Source organism: Pyrus communis, chromosome 12 (assembly GCF_963583255.1).
Source record: "Pyrus communis chromosome 12, drPyrComm1.1, whole genome shotgun sequence".
Taxonomy (NCBI): domain Eukaryota; kingdom Viridiplantae; phylum Streptophyta; class Magnoliopsida; order Rosales; family Rosaceae; genus Pyrus; species Pyrus communis.
The window spans coordinates 23970007-23984635 of record NC_084814.1 but is presented as its reverse complement, the minus strand read 5'-3'; the positions used below and the strand labels follow the sequence as shown (position 1 = coordinate 23984635).

At 37.2% G+C, this 14629-nt stretch overlaps 2 protein-coding genes across 2 annotated transcripts; one reads left to right on the top strand and one right to left on the bottom strand.

The window, feature by feature from the left end:
- The first annotated feature begins 1853 nt into the window (after nucleotides 1-1853).
- Nucleotides 1854-5237, top strand: LOC137710643 (squamosa promoter-binding-like protein 6). Its single transcript, XM_068449725.1, has 4 exons — nucleotides 1854-2023; nucleotides 2253-3138; nucleotides 3319-3455; nucleotides 4177-5237. The coding sequence occupies exons 2-4, from the start codon at nucleotides 2525-2527 to the stop codon at nucleotides 4995-4997; spliced, it is 1572 nt and encodes a 523-aa protein (XP_068305826.1). The 5' UTR covers nucleotides 1854-2023; nucleotides 2253-2524; the 3' UTR covers nucleotides 4998-5237.
- A 3346-nt stretch (nucleotides 5238-8583) lies between these two features.
- On the bottom strand, nucleotides 8584-11054 carry LOC137711180 (probable UDP-arabinopyranose mutase 1). Its single transcript, XM_068450390.1, has 4 exons — nucleotides 10654-11054; nucleotides 9587-9837; nucleotides 9329-9497; nucleotides 8584-9187 (listed from the first exon to the last, which is right to left on the bottom strand). The coding sequence occupies exons 1-4, from the start codon at nucleotides 10978-10980 to the stop codon at nucleotides 8846-8848; spliced, it is 1089 nt and encodes a 362-aa protein (XP_068306491.1). The 5' UTR covers nucleotides 10981-11054; the 3' UTR covers nucleotides 8584-8845.
- Nucleotides 11055-14629: the final 3575 nt, after the last annotated feature.

Sequence of the window (14629 nt, the reverse complement as noted above, 5' to 3'; positions counted from 1 at the left end):
TGCCCTCTTGTTTGGGTGTTCTTCTCATCTTTTTTTATTTTATGCGATCGTGATTAAATTATATCAATATTTTATATTGATTTTTTTATAAAGATAATAAGACAAAAAGTAATTGAAATATAAAATATTAATGTGACTTAATCATGCACAAATAAAAAAGAATGAGAATGACATCGAGCAGGGCAGACAACCTGCCTCCCGTTGGGTTTGGGGCAAACTTCCCACCACCACTATCCACTATCCACTGGGCACCACCCCATCCACTATCCACTGGGCACCACCCCAATCAAAGAAAGATCTGCACCCAATATCTCAAAGTTTAAACCCAGCAGATTGAGAGAGATGATCCTGTGAAAGCACCCCATCTCTGTAAGTGAATTGTTCCATCCCCACTCTCCTTCCAGAGCGTTTGCATGTACGCTCCAGCCAGTCGGGGCAGGAGTGATACTGTGATAGAGATTGTTTGGTAAATAAACAACAATTGGAAAGGTGTGGAATTTGCACAAATGACACATTACTTTCTCAGTTTTATCAAATTAGCACATGAACTAGGCATTAAAAAATCCCTCTATTTTCTGTAAAAACTCTCTTCAAATTTATGACGGAGAAGTAGCCACAAGTAGAAGAACAGACTCTATTTGAGTGACACGACTATAATCACGTTAAAAAAATGGTAGGTGTTCTTGTTACACGCTATCATTTGGGAAGGATGAATGGAATATGGGAATAACCGCATAGTTAAAATTGTATCATATTTTGATGGTGGTTAATTGTAGATTCATTAACTCTATATGGTAATTGCACAAAACTAGAAAAATTTGAGGCCATTTGTGCAAATTTGCTAAATAGATTGACTTGTTGGACATAAAGTATCATAATACAAGTGGTTAAATTCTTGAAAAAAAAAAAAAAAAGACTTATAACCACTTGTATTATGACATTTGATTAACCGACAGGTTTATGACACACTGAAAATTTCTTCATTTGCATGGCTTTGGATTGGCTATTGGTGGTGGTGATGGAGAGATTTTTCAGTGTAACCATCACACGGATCATTACATAAATAGTGGGATATATGTGTCAAAAAGTTATTAAATTAAAAAATATAATTTTCTACTCCTTACATAAAAACACATGATGTGTCACTCGTGTTCTAGTCACAATTAAAAATTTCCCGTGGTGATGGGGCATGCTTTAAATCAAGCCATGTTTTCCTCCCTTCCAAGTATTATTCTTAAACTAATCAAACTCCCTGGTTTTGGTTTCTAATTAAATAAATCTGACTACCTCAGTTTATTCCTTTTGGCTCATTTTAATGGTCACGGGTGTATACGAGTTTTCTGTTTTTTTTAATACCCACTTCAATTTTTTTTTTTTTTTCGGAAAACTACCCACTTCAATTTATATAGTTTAAATTTGTGTTTTCAATCAAACTTCTGTCTGCAAGTTTCACTTCTACCAACAATTTTTTTTCCCTCACTCACACCGTATAACACTATAGGCTCAAAGATTTAAAATTTATAGGGTCTTCATCACCTTTTTTTTATAGGAGAAAAAATTGTAAGTTGATTGTAGGTCAGTGATCGGGAATAATCTTTTTGACTTTCTTTTTTTTTTTACCTTTAAAGAAATAAATTAACATGCTTCTCATTATATATTAGAATAGTTTAAAATATAACGTTGTAAACAATAAAGAAATATCTCTATTATTGTAACGAAAAGAAAAAAAATAGGGTAGTTAATTGGAATTGTGGAAATAGCAATGCCTTTGGTCTTCTTCCTACGAAACAAAGTAAAAAGTGGGCAAGCTTCTTTTGCTTTCTAACTTTAGTCTACCAAATTAAATAAAGTTGCAGTTCTGTTCAATGGTTTCAGTCTCTCTCTCTCTCTCTCTCAAAATAGCAGGTTAGCTACCGCATACTCTTCCATGGAGTTTAAAATTTACTAAATTCTCTTCCAAATTTGGGTGTGTCTGCCTCAACCCCATAATACCACACTATACCTACTCTCCAGCTTTACATAGGTAAAGTGAACTCTCTCTTTCTCTCTCTCTTTTGGGCAACTTTTGGTTATCCTTTCTATCAGGTGCTGATTAGTTTTTCCATTCAGTACCTGAATACTCTGCTGTTTTGTTGGCTTTTGGTTGCTTTTGTTTTCCCACTTTTTCAGTCCTTTGCTTTCCATTGAGCGTGAATAGTTTTTTTTTACCTCTTCCTTCAATGCTTCTTGATTGAATTCAGTTTGTTTTGCAGTTTGGTTATATTTATCTTAATATAATCCTGATGGGGTTTCCTTTACAATCTGTTTGGCTTCCCAGAAAATGATATTCCCGTGAATTTGGATTCCAAGAAGAAAACTTGGTGCAGTTCCCTTTTTTTTTTTTGGTATGAAGTTGAGATTTTTTTTTTTTTGTTTTAAATAATCAGTTGATCGGGTTAAAGGTGTGATAATTTTCTGGCATAATTTGAAGTGGGATTTGGTTAGATCTTTGTAAATTGTGATTTTTTATTTATTTTTACATTCAATGGAATCTTGGAGCTGTATTTCTGAAGGGAAAGGGTTTGTTGTATCAGATGAAACAATTTCACATACTGATTCACTTTCTAGAAGTAGAAATGGTTTGATGGGTTGGGAACTGAAAATCCCATGTACTTTCATGGAAAGTCAAGGTTTTGGGGAGTTGGGTAACTTGGGTTTGCCAGAAATGGTGGGCAAACATTTGCAGAATGATTCAATTAGAGATGTAGTGAGCACAAGTATTTCTACCCCGAATTTATTTTCGGGTGAAGCCGAATCCTCTTCGAGGATTTCGAGCTCCATTGTGGACTCCAGCAGTAGGGATTCTTCACTCATTGATTTAAAACTAGGGAGATTGGCTGATCACAAAGGTGTTCATAGCTCTAAATTGTCTAAAGGAACTCCCATGTTGTCCTCATCTGAATCATCCACACCTACAAAGAGAATGCGTGTTTCGGGTGTGTATTCTCAGCCTGCCTACTGCCAGGTTTATGGTTGCAACAAGGATCTTAGCTCCTGCAAGGACTACCACAAGAGGCATAAAGTCTGCGAGGTTCACTCGAAGACTGCGAAAGTTATTATCAATGGCATAGAACAAAGGTTTTGTCAACAATGTAGCAGGTTGGTCATGTTTATAACATCTTGATTGAATTCACGTTCTTTGGTTTGCCACAAACATTTTGCATTCTGATTTTTTGTACACTTTAGTTAAACCCAACGGGCTTTTGAATCGAACTGCTTTCTAACGATATGGTTCTTATTGCTTGCTGATATAATATGTACTAGCTTTTGACCATACAGGTTTCATTTGTTGGGTGAATTTGATGATGGTAAGCGTAGCTGTCGTAAGCGCCTTGCAGGACACAACGAGCGGCGGAGAAAGCCTCAGATTGGGAGTCATTCTGGAAGAGCTGAGAGGTTCCCTCAGTCATTTGATGGTATTAATGAAAATTAATAGTTCATTTCTGATCCTTGATTGTCCTTACATTCGTGGTCCCCCCCCTTCCTTTGTCCTCAACTGCAATAGCAACGTAGTGTCAACTCTTGTGCATCCCTGTCCTCTACATATTGTCAACCCTTATCGATGAAAATTTGTTTTCTGATCCAATTTGCTCCCTTGTGATTGAGGCTTTGAGCCACTACCGTGTCGAAAATCAAGCCTTAGTAATGGAGGAATGTGTCTACTGGCTGCATTTGCAGCTGCAACATTGAGCTGAAACCTTTTGCCTCGGCCTAATATACAATTGAAATTTATGCCGGAATACGTAAGAGATAGTTTCTTTAGGGAAGTCAAGCTCGTTGAACACCACTATGGATGCAAAAGCCTTAATAAGAGTCATCTTCTCTGCATGAAGTATGGTCATATGTTTTTGTTACGATTTCTCTAAAATTCAACTCAAAACCTTCAAAAGGACCCAACACGCACCCAAATTGACGAAACTTGTGTTTAAGACAAATAATTCCAACTAGTTGGCAACAATTAAATGTTACGTGTTATTCTCACGACTCATGTTTCTTAAGACTCCAATCAAATTTAGGATGAGGATTCTCCTGTACAACTTAATGTTCTTGCAGTGTTTGACGAGAGAATCATTACTTCATCTACTGTTTTAAAGCATTCAGTTTCATTGCTTATTTTAAAGTATGCACATTTTGCAGGTGGCAGATTTGAAGGGAATACGTTAACTACTGCATCTTTTATCTGCCAAGAGATACTCCCTAGTGGCAATTTGAATCCTGAGAAATATGGAACAAGTGACTGGTGCAGGCGCCTAAAAGTTGAAGGCGGGACTCATTATAGGCCTTTTTTGGGGATGCCTGTTGCAAACGGGCATCTGCATTCGAAACCTGTCCTCCCTTCTTACGATATTAGCAAACAGTATCCCCCATTTCATGAAAACAGAACTAATCCTCAAAATGCAAGCATATTTGGTCAGAATGGTAGTCAATATCCACAAGATGCGAGAGGCCTAAGTTCCAGTTCACATTCTATATTTCATGAGACCGCATTAGGAAGTCAAAACTTAAATGTTTTCGACACAGCTTCAGCAGTTCAAGGATTATTGGGAATCTCAGACTCTGGCTGTGCTCTCTCTCTTCTGTCATCTCAATCACAGAACTCTTCAAGCTATTTGTCAGGAATTCCTATTGCGCGTCCCTTAGTCATACCAGCCAGCCATAACTTCCCTTCTTCAGGAATAAATTCTGGAGCTGGCAATCACCTGAGTCCCATACCGCTGTCTAATGGTTGTGATGATACTGACGATTTTGGAATCTCAGATGGGATTTTCCAAGGATCAGGTTTTGTGAACACAAAAGATCGTCTACCCTCTCAAGATGGAGCCACTATCAACTTGCTTCAACTGTCATCGCATCTCCAACGAGTAGAGGATCAACGGCAATCCATGCTGGTGAAGCAGGAAAATGATGCTTTCTGCTTTACTGAGAATCACTTAAAAAGTGATCTGCAAATAAGGTAAGTTGATGTGTACCACAGTAACTTTGAATTCTATCACGGTGGTTAAAAAGCCAAATGGCTGCCTTGCATCATCGATTATATGGCACATTGAACAATGAATATGTCGGAAAAATATATTTGGACTCGACTTGAGAAATATGTGTCATTAGTTCGCACGAACCTGTCACGTTGTAATTTACAATAATCTCAGCTGTATTCTCAGTCCAATTTCTATTTGAATTCATCATATTACTATTTTGGACTTCCTTTGATATCAGAGAGTAAATTATCCCGTCTGTAATTAGACAGTACGCGAAGTGTGAATGCATGTCGCAGTTGGGAACAAATCTACCATGGATCTCCTTGAGAGACATTGATAGTAGCACTTGGAGTGTACAAGAAAAACTACAAACTTTAAGTACACCATTTAGCCTGCCGCGAACTACGTTTGAGTTCTTGTATACGTTCTTGAATGATCGTCTTAATCTCCTCGGTTCTCTTTATTCTCTGCATTCTCAAGAAGTTTTATCGATAAGTTTCTGCTTTGAAACTGACATCCTCACGAATAAAGTTCCGTTTCTTATCTTTCTGCATACCATTTCGTGATGAACGTTATTTACTGATTTATATCGGAAGTGTTTAATTGTTTTGCTGTACGAAGTCGTAAGATTATTTCACTGCACAATCTTATAAGACTAGTTACGACTTAAATCTTCTCTAGTTAAGCACGGACTATCCCCGTAAAGTTCGATAACAGGTGAGTTTGCAGGCAGTGCAAGCAGCACAAGCAAAGGGTAAGTTTGTTTTTGCCGAAGAAAATAAAGGATACTTGCTTCACATAAGTAAGCTATATCGAACCGACAGTAGTTCAAGAGCTGCTAGATACGCATCAGAAACTCCAGGCAAGAACCAAAACTTCAGGTAAAATGGTTCTTACCAAGCGCACCAAAAGCTTGCACAAAACAAATTAACCTCCCAGAAATTTATCGCAGGACAATCTGTTATCTGGCAATCAATTTTAATGGACTAGAATACATTGTGAAGAAAGTTGAGGTTTCACCATAAAATCTCATATAAATTCTTGGATGGTTTGGTCCCTCATCAATGTGCTCACATGCCTCTTCACGTGTGGCGAATTTTCAAATCTAACACGTGAATGACATAAAATGGGTGACGTAGAGCACGTTGGTTGTTGTGCTTCACATGTGAGCCTACCAACTTTGATAACATGAAGAAAGCTGAGGTTTAACCATAAAACCAATTGGCAATAAGGGGAGTAGACCAACCTCTTATAAGCTTTTGCACAATTTCTCCCTTCACCGATATGGGACTTTTTTATCTTCCCATCCTTACGCATTGTCTTGTAAATCACATATATATTTGGCTAAAGTTTCAAAGAAATTAACATAGGAACTAATCGCTGGCTCGGTTTACACTACAAGAATTTACTTTTATATTAACTTTGTATTTCTTTGGCAATGAAAGGTGGTGGCGGTTTTATAAACCTATCACGCACCGTCGTTTATTTTTTTTTTAACTTGATCACATAATAACACGTGATTGATTCCAAAATATCGTATATTAACGTTTTATTTGCATGCAAGTTATTTTTGACGGTTCAACTGTTTGAGTTGACAAAGACTCTTCTCACTGTATGGGTGGATACCGTGCATATAGGAATATACTTTTCTAATTGTATAGTTATGTATCTTTCAGAATCCAGATCTGCTTTTACCTCTGGCAATCCATAATGATTGAGTTTAAATTCAGCACACAAAGCCTGCAGGCAGTGGCAATGAGCAATAATATGGTATTAAACTTCTAATTTTGTCAGAGTTACATGCATTCAACTATAGTTGGTCTCATTTATTTATTAAAATAACTAGAGTCGCTCTACCTTAATTTTCAATCTCCTTTGTGTGGGAGAGAATCGTGGGCAGGATCCCTAAATAGGGCAATTCTCTCAGCAAGATTAGAGTGGGGTTAAATGAGATCAAAGAGCCATTCCAAACTAATAAAGTTCTCCACATTGCGAGGGTTTTTTTTTTTTTTTTTGAGGGGGGAGGGGGGTGGGTGGTGGTATCTACTGTTTGTAGCATTACCTTTGCTTTCCAAATAAGCTTCCATGACTCAAACCCGTGATATTGTGATTACAAAATAACATTTATGTTGCACCAAGGCTCGCCCTTAGGTTAAATGAGACCAAAATATTAAAATTCTGTTTTTTGTGGGGTAGATGAGAGTGATGTTAGCCCTTCCAAGGCAATAGTAAAAGTTTTTCTCATGTTATATAGTGTCATTGGCCTTTGTTTGGTCTTTTGCTTGGATCTATTCTGATAAGAAAAAAGGATGTCATTTGCTTCTCAGTCAAGTTGGTTGGACCCATCATCACAAATTCAAATTAGAGAAACAAATAGCGTTTGCGGTTGCGAAAGCACTTTTGGAGAAGGACTTGCTAGAAAAATGCATTTTTTTCCACATTGAGCAAAAGGAATGGAACATAATGCACGTCAAACACAAGAAAGAAAGTGCTTAGTTACTAAGAAGAAAAATGCTTCAAAACTCAACTTTTTCCACAAGTTATCACACACCAAGTTTTGGATCAAATATTTAGGGGTGGGGGGCGGGCAATAAGTCATGTGAAAGAGGTCTCATTCTTATGAAGAGAGAAGGGCAGCTCTGATACCAAATGAGACCCACGTGGAGTTTAGTGGGGTCAAAATAAAAAATAAAAAAAATAGTGCTCATATAATTACAATCCTACAAACCTAGACGGAGCCACTATAGGCTCACTGGGGGTAAATGCCCTTTTATTTGAAAAAAATCTACATGTAGTTCTACACAGCTAAGTAATACACCCCAATTAAAATCCTTCAATGAAATAACATAATCTTGTTAATATTGACAATACCCCACTCAGGATTAATGACTGCCCCACATACAATGACCCGAAAGAAATTATAGAAGCATTGTGTAACCAAATGGGAAGTTAAATATGAATGATAATGGGTTACCTTCGATAATTGAGTAGTCTGATTTTTAACCATATTTATTAATTTAATGTTACTTTATTGCTTGGAAAAGCTCCATTCAACATAATTTTTAACTTCGTTTCTACCTACGAATAATGTGATCAGAATATTCTACTTGTTTTTCTCTTTTGTGAGTGAGCTGTCGCTTTGGACAACTTTAAAACTTTCTCGCACTCAAGGGCACCATGTCCGACATCAATGAAAGTCACAAGTATGATGCCCTTAAAACCTTGAAAACCGCCGGTGAAAGATTGCAATTTCTACCTCGACACCTTTCAAAGTTCAAACTTTGAAAACAGCTCCACTCGCTTACGAAATTACGTACTTGATGTTGACTAATGTTCCAAAGATCCAAAACTTCGTTGTGCCAACTCATTCTTTGGCATCCCCACCAAGCTTCCATTATTTTAGATGCCGGGAAAGATGCTCGAAAAGTCGGCAAACGAAAGAAACGAACTTATTCTAATTTACAAGGAGGGAGATTCAAATTTGGTTGTGCAATAAGACGGACATACTGTCCCGACCAATTACCCTAGATTGAATCGAATAGAACGAGAGAGAGAAAACAAACAGTACAACAAACAAAACTGTCACTAAGTCATCGTTGAATCGAATAAATAAGCTAACACTTTAAATTGTAATAGAAATACATATTCGTCATCATATTATTGTTCTAAGCTCATAGAACTGAGATAAATAAGAAAACATCTTCTCCGATCCGCCAAATAAATACTCCCGCAGCTCGAAACCAAGAGCTCGGGGAAAAAATGACGATCAGATTACAAACAAGCCCTATGACTGACTATCGAAAGCAATGATAATGTCAACAGAAATAAACCTATTTCGCAACAACTTTGTTAGCCTCAACAGCCTTTCCTTCGACTGGGTTCAACTCATCCCATGCTTCGACCCATGTGACCATGGCATCTGCAAGCTTGACGAAGTACTCATCGACCTTGCCGAGTTTGGCCTTGACTTGCTTGGAGAGTTCAAGGTAGCAGCCCTGAACGGTGGTGCAATCCTTTGGGAGGGTGGCGGACTGGAAAAACGGGATCAACTCCTCTTGCCAGTAGATTCCTTTGTATTCCTTCTTAAGGTTCACAAATGGGTTGCTTGCCTTGCTATGCCAGATGTAGGGCAATCCTGTCTTCACTCCCAACCCCAAGTGGTCACAAATAACCTATAAATCCAACAATGACAACTCATGTGAGCCACTAAAATTCAAAAACACATGGCGTGGTGTTTTAATTTCGAAATCATTGCAATGTAATAACAAAGGACAATACAGACGAACAGACTTTAAAGATATTTTGAGAGATACCTTCATGCACCAGCCAGCCCACATGTCGTCGTAGCGCCCGATTGGCTGACCATCACCCATGAGTCCGAAGTACATAGCAGGTCCAATCAAATCACGGTTGAATGCCAGATTCATGCCGCACATGGGGAAAAGAGTTCCCTTGGGAATGGTCAGGACTGCATCCACAAACCTGAAAACACAGAGACATTATAGTCAGCAAGTACTTTATAAACTCATATACACAATTTCCGGTGGATGGAAAATGGTGGAACAATGTACCTGGTGTTTCTCTCTAGGGGCTTAACAAGCTGGGTGGGAGCATCATAATCCGGAATGTTGAGCCAAAGGCCGTGAGAAACAGCGGTTGGGATACCTTCACGTAGACTGAAGGGGTATCCACGAACGAAATCTGCACCTTCACGGTATGGGTCGTACAGGGTGTTGAAGAAAAATGGAGTTGACGGAGACAGAAGGTTCTTGATATGCTGCTCAAGTGCATTGATATCTTTGCCAGAAGGATCTTTGGCAACCTGCATTTTCACAAAGAGTACCATACTTAAGTTATAACACCTCAATTTCACAAGAATTGTAAGGATATCGATCAAATCTGAAACACATTAGCACCACCATAACATTGCTAATTCCAGCAACAGTTCCAAATACACAACACCAGCTACTCAAACTACGAATACACGAAACCGAAATTAAACGTTTTAATCTTAATCAATATTTACGGGCCGAAACTTTTAGGTGTAAATCTAACAATAATTCGAACAGACTCGAGTGCAAGGTGGAGATCTGTGAATGTAGTAAACAGTATATCAATTAGCTTAGTGCTGAACCTAAGATTTACGAAAACAATACAAATCTTTCAAAAGCTTCGATATCATAGAATTGCAATTATATAATTCATGCTATCACCGAAACCGGATCAGAAGACAATGACTAACAAACAACATCTCTACACAAGACTTTAAGTACACTAACGGAAAGAACTCATGGTAAGAAACGGATCAAACCAAAGGCAACTATGATATTAAAATATGACTCGAAAGAAACAGAGATCAAAGCAAGTAAAGTTCATTAACAAAAGTAAACGATGAGGGTAAGTCAAACATTAGCAGCAGAAACAGATCTAAACAACAAAAGCAACAGAATTTCATCACAAACTAATCAATTCGAGTCGAATCGAAATTCAATTGAACAACAAGATTTCGAAAACCCTAACAAAACCCACTTCCCAAAACCCACCAAGATCCAACCTTTTCAACTCAAAAATCAAATCCCACATCCAAAACAGCCCCAATTAAGATCCCAAGTTTTCGAAACCCAAAAGCGATACTTACAAAGCAATCGTCGTCGATGGTGAAGATGTACTTCTTCTTGGAGACCATGTAGCCGAAGCATCTGCAAGCAGAGTCCTTGAAGGAGATGCAGGACGCCTTGGGACCCAGAATCCGGTTGATGTCGTTGCGGTTGTAGAGCTCGTAGTCGAAGCCCTCCGGGACCTTGATCACCTTCGACGGGTCGCCGTCCTGGACGATGATGAGGTGGTACTGCTGGAAGAAGGGCCTCCACATCTCGAGGAAATCGAGGTTTCGGATGGTGGGGATGACGATGTCGAGCTCGTCTTTCAGCAGAGGGGTCGGGGCGACCTTGCTGTACTGCGCCATGGCTGCAGCTGCTTCTCACCGACGGAGAGCGAGAGAGAGGGAGGGAGGGAGAGACGGGTTGGAGTTTAGAGAGTGTTGGGTTGGAAGCGTGGGAGATATCCCTGTATTTGAAGAGGAATTTGAAGGCTGGTTGGCACGTGCGAAGAGAGGGTGGCACGTGCGAAGAGGAAGGAATGATGTATTTGTATTTCCAATTTGTAATGTGAATTGTTTTAGCATTTCAAAAATTTCATTCTACATTTCTTACAAATGCATATTTCTAATTATAGAAAGTTTAGAGTGCCAAATAAAATTTTTAAAGTTCTAATAACAATTTCCTTTGTAATTACAAATTATAATTTTGTAAGGATTTTGATTTGGTTACCATAATTTGAGATTATGTGGGATTTAAAAGTGAACGAAGTACTTGTTTTGCTCTTGTGTAAATTGGAAGGGAATTCAAGTGGGATTTGAAATGTTGCAGAGAAGTAGATTTGGTCAAAGTCTATGAGAAAGCTAAAAAAGTAAAAAGGCAAAAATAATTATCATAATACGATTTATTAGTGTTTTTAAAAGCTTAATTGGATAAAGTTATTCAGAAAATAACTTCGTGATCAAAAGTTATAATTTAAATTTATAGTGTAGTTTAATAGTAAATTTAGCTTAAAAGTGATCCCACTCTTTCTTTTACTTTTTTCTTTAAACTCTGTTACTCCTGTTTGTGATTTGTATCTCCACCTTCTTCATGCCTTTCTCTCTAGGTCCAACCATTTTTGTGGGTTTTCCATCAAAACCAAATTAGTAGGACCACAAAAACAAAAAGTGGGTATAGCTGATTCCCCCGCCCTCTTCCTCGCCCGGGGAACACCCTCTACCCCTGCCCGAGAACCTCCCCTCCCACCCCCACCCCCCCCAACCCCCAACTTTTAATAGAGAATGAAAGAGCACAAATCACCACATCCATTTGGGCTCTTTTCGTTTTACAGTGAACCATGAAAATACACACATTTATGTTTTTACAAATCACAATCACTTTTTACATTTTTAGCATTGCTATGTAGATTAATTTTGTAGACTAAATTTACAAACTAATTGATATGTCACAAGTAAAAAATAAATATATTAATTAACACTTAAGTAATATTGTAACAATCTAATCATTAACTTATACGTTATTTAGTTTATAAAATTTTATCTATAAATTTAGTCTTTCTAATGTCATTACTCTTACTTTTTCTATCAAACGTTACGAAAACGCTTTCAATCACATTCTATTCTTAAAACATTTTGACATGCTATAACATCAAAGTAGCTCAAATCACGGCAACATTGGCGAGAAAAGCACAAGATATTGGCCAAACCCCAAGCATGGGTTAAATTAGGGGAAAACCCACCGAGCCCTGGTGGCATTCGGCAGGTGACTCATTCAAAGTCGCCGGTGGCTCTCAGATCTCTGCACTTTTCTGCCCTCTTTTCAAATGTCAAATTCTCATTTGTCCTTGTGGAATCCAACCAAATATCCCACAAAACCGATCAGAAGGCGCCACGTCTCCAGCCCCACGCGTTCGCGACCGACACTTTTACTACTGTGAGTGAGAGGCCCACTGGATCCGAGCCTTTTGCCGTAGATCTCGAATTTGTAACAGTCTTTGAGGCTTGAGTGTTGAACCAGTTTTCACTTTCACAAACTTCTTTCACGTGGATTTGGATCCTCTTCGGATCCCCTTCCTAGGGATCGAGATATAAAGATCGTTCATCAAAGATCGTGCGGTCACAATTAAATACTTTTTATATTTTAAAAATTAAAGTAATCTTGTTTTGCGTAAAATGTATTTAATTATGGTCGTACGATCTTTGATGAACGGTCCTTGTGTCTTGATTCCTGCGATCCCCAGAAAGGGGATACGGAGAGGATCAAAATCCCTTTCACGTTTACCCTCTTTGAAGGGGTAGATCCAAAATTTGAAATGTGGAATTTATTTACTAGAGTTTGGTCGTTAGTTGGTCCACTCCTAATTAAGGGTTTTAGCAGTTGAATTGGTTTAGTGGTATTTAGTCTCTGTTTAGTGGACGGAGGTTAGGTTTCATGTTTGATTTACGTGCAAAGATGATGTTAATATAGTAGGTTTTGAGACTAGGCGGTATATTCAATTGGAATTTAGAGGAAATTTTATTTTTTTAATAAATTTAGGAATATTCACTTAGGATTTTGCCACTCAGTATTACGATCTGGTGGTATTTATCTTCACTTGGAAGTGAGAAGTCTTAGGTTCAAATCTCGTGGATGCAGATTCGATACCAAATTTGGTTGCCCATTGTGTGATTTAGCCAAACTCCCCTTAGTGTAAAAATATCGATGCACTAAAAAAAAAAAATTCAGTGATTCTTTGAAATTCAAAGTGTAGTTAATTGGGATTTTAAGATAGTTTATTAAAATTCTTAAAATTCTAGCATATTCAATTAAGATTTTAAAGAAGGTTATAAAAATCCAGGTGTATTCAATTAGGAATTGATTTTAAAGAATTTCATATAGTTGAGGAATTCGAGAAAATTAGAGATATTTTGTAGTGTATTTTAAGCAATCACAAATCTCACATCTCTTCTTGAGATTTCAAGAAAATTAAATCTAAATTTTATATGAAATCTTTGCAAATCAATTAAACTTCATCAAAATTCATGTATTGAATACACTCCCAAGTTGTGATTCCGGATAAACAAGTTTTATGGTTGTGTTTAGCAGTCTATACATTCATCAAAACTACGCCACTACAATTAAGCTAAGCACAACTAATTAAGCATCAAAATATAACAATATTGTCATCACCACTTCTGTGAGTTGGAACTTAAAACATTTTTCAATTGAGGAAAGACAAGTTAGACAATTGTCTTTAGATTAAGTGCAAGTTCATATTGTCACGTGATATTAACATTTTGCATGCTCTTATATGAACACATGAAGAATTTATACTCTATAGTATTAACATTATACTTGTTATAAACGTTTGTTGATTTTATCGCGTGATAGTATTCAAATATACAAACCTAATAATTTCTCTTGGTTAAGGCCTTGATTTGACTTCCGTTTTAAAAGGTAAATAGGTATCGGCGGTACTGGTACGTAGCAAATGCACCATACCAAATTTTACCAAAAAAGCAACACCCCCATGATGACATACGGCGTTTCTAAGTTACAGTCAGATTAAATTGGAACATGATATATACTATCAGGATTTTAAGATAGTTTATTAAAATTGTTAGAAGGTATGTTGTATTCAATTAAAATGTTAAAGAAGTTTATCTAGGTGCACTTAATTAAGCATTGATTTTAAAGAATTTTTAAAAGTTAAGGAATTCGAAGGTAATGGAGATTTCGTAGTGTATTTTAAGTAATCAGAAATCTCACATTTCCTCTTGAGATTTAAAAAAAATTGAATCAAAATTTTACATGAAATCTCTATAAATCAATTAAACTCTCTCAAAATTTATGGATTTATAAATTCAGTGAAAATCTCTTAAAATCTTAATTGAATACACTGCCCTAAGTTGGGACTCATGATGACTTGTTACAAGCTTTGTGGCTGTGTTTAATAGTCTATACATACATCAAGACTACGCCATTACAATTAAGCTAAGCACAACTAATTAAGCATCAAACATATCACAATATTAT

Bases quoted from the DNA above. Each gene is read 5' to 3' on its own strand.
- LOC137710643 (XM_068449725.1), top strand. From the start codon at position 2,525: ATGGAATCTTGGAGCTGTATTTCTGAAGGGAAAGGGTTTGTTGTATCA. The intron at 3,139-3,318 runs GTTGGTCATGTT...TTGACCATACAG, and splicing joins TTTTGTCAACAATGTAGCAG to GTTTCATTTGTTGGGTGAAT. The intron at 3,456-4,176 runs GTATTAATGAAA...CACATTTTGCAG, and splicing joins GTTCCCTCAGTCATTTGATG to GTGGCAGATTTGAAGGGAAT.
- LOC137711180 (XM_068450390.1), bottom strand. From the start codon at position 10,980: ATGGCGCAGTACAGCAAGGTCGCCCCGACCCCTCTGCTGAAAGACGAG. The intron at 9,838-10,653 runs GTAAGTATCGCT...GTGAAAATGCAG, and splicing joins CCATCGACGACGATTGCTTT to GTTGCCAAAGATCCTTCTGG. The intron at 9,188-9,328 runs GTATCTCTCAAA...TTGGATTTATAG, and splicing joins GGGCTGGCTGGTGCATGAAG to GTTATTTGTGACCACTTGGG.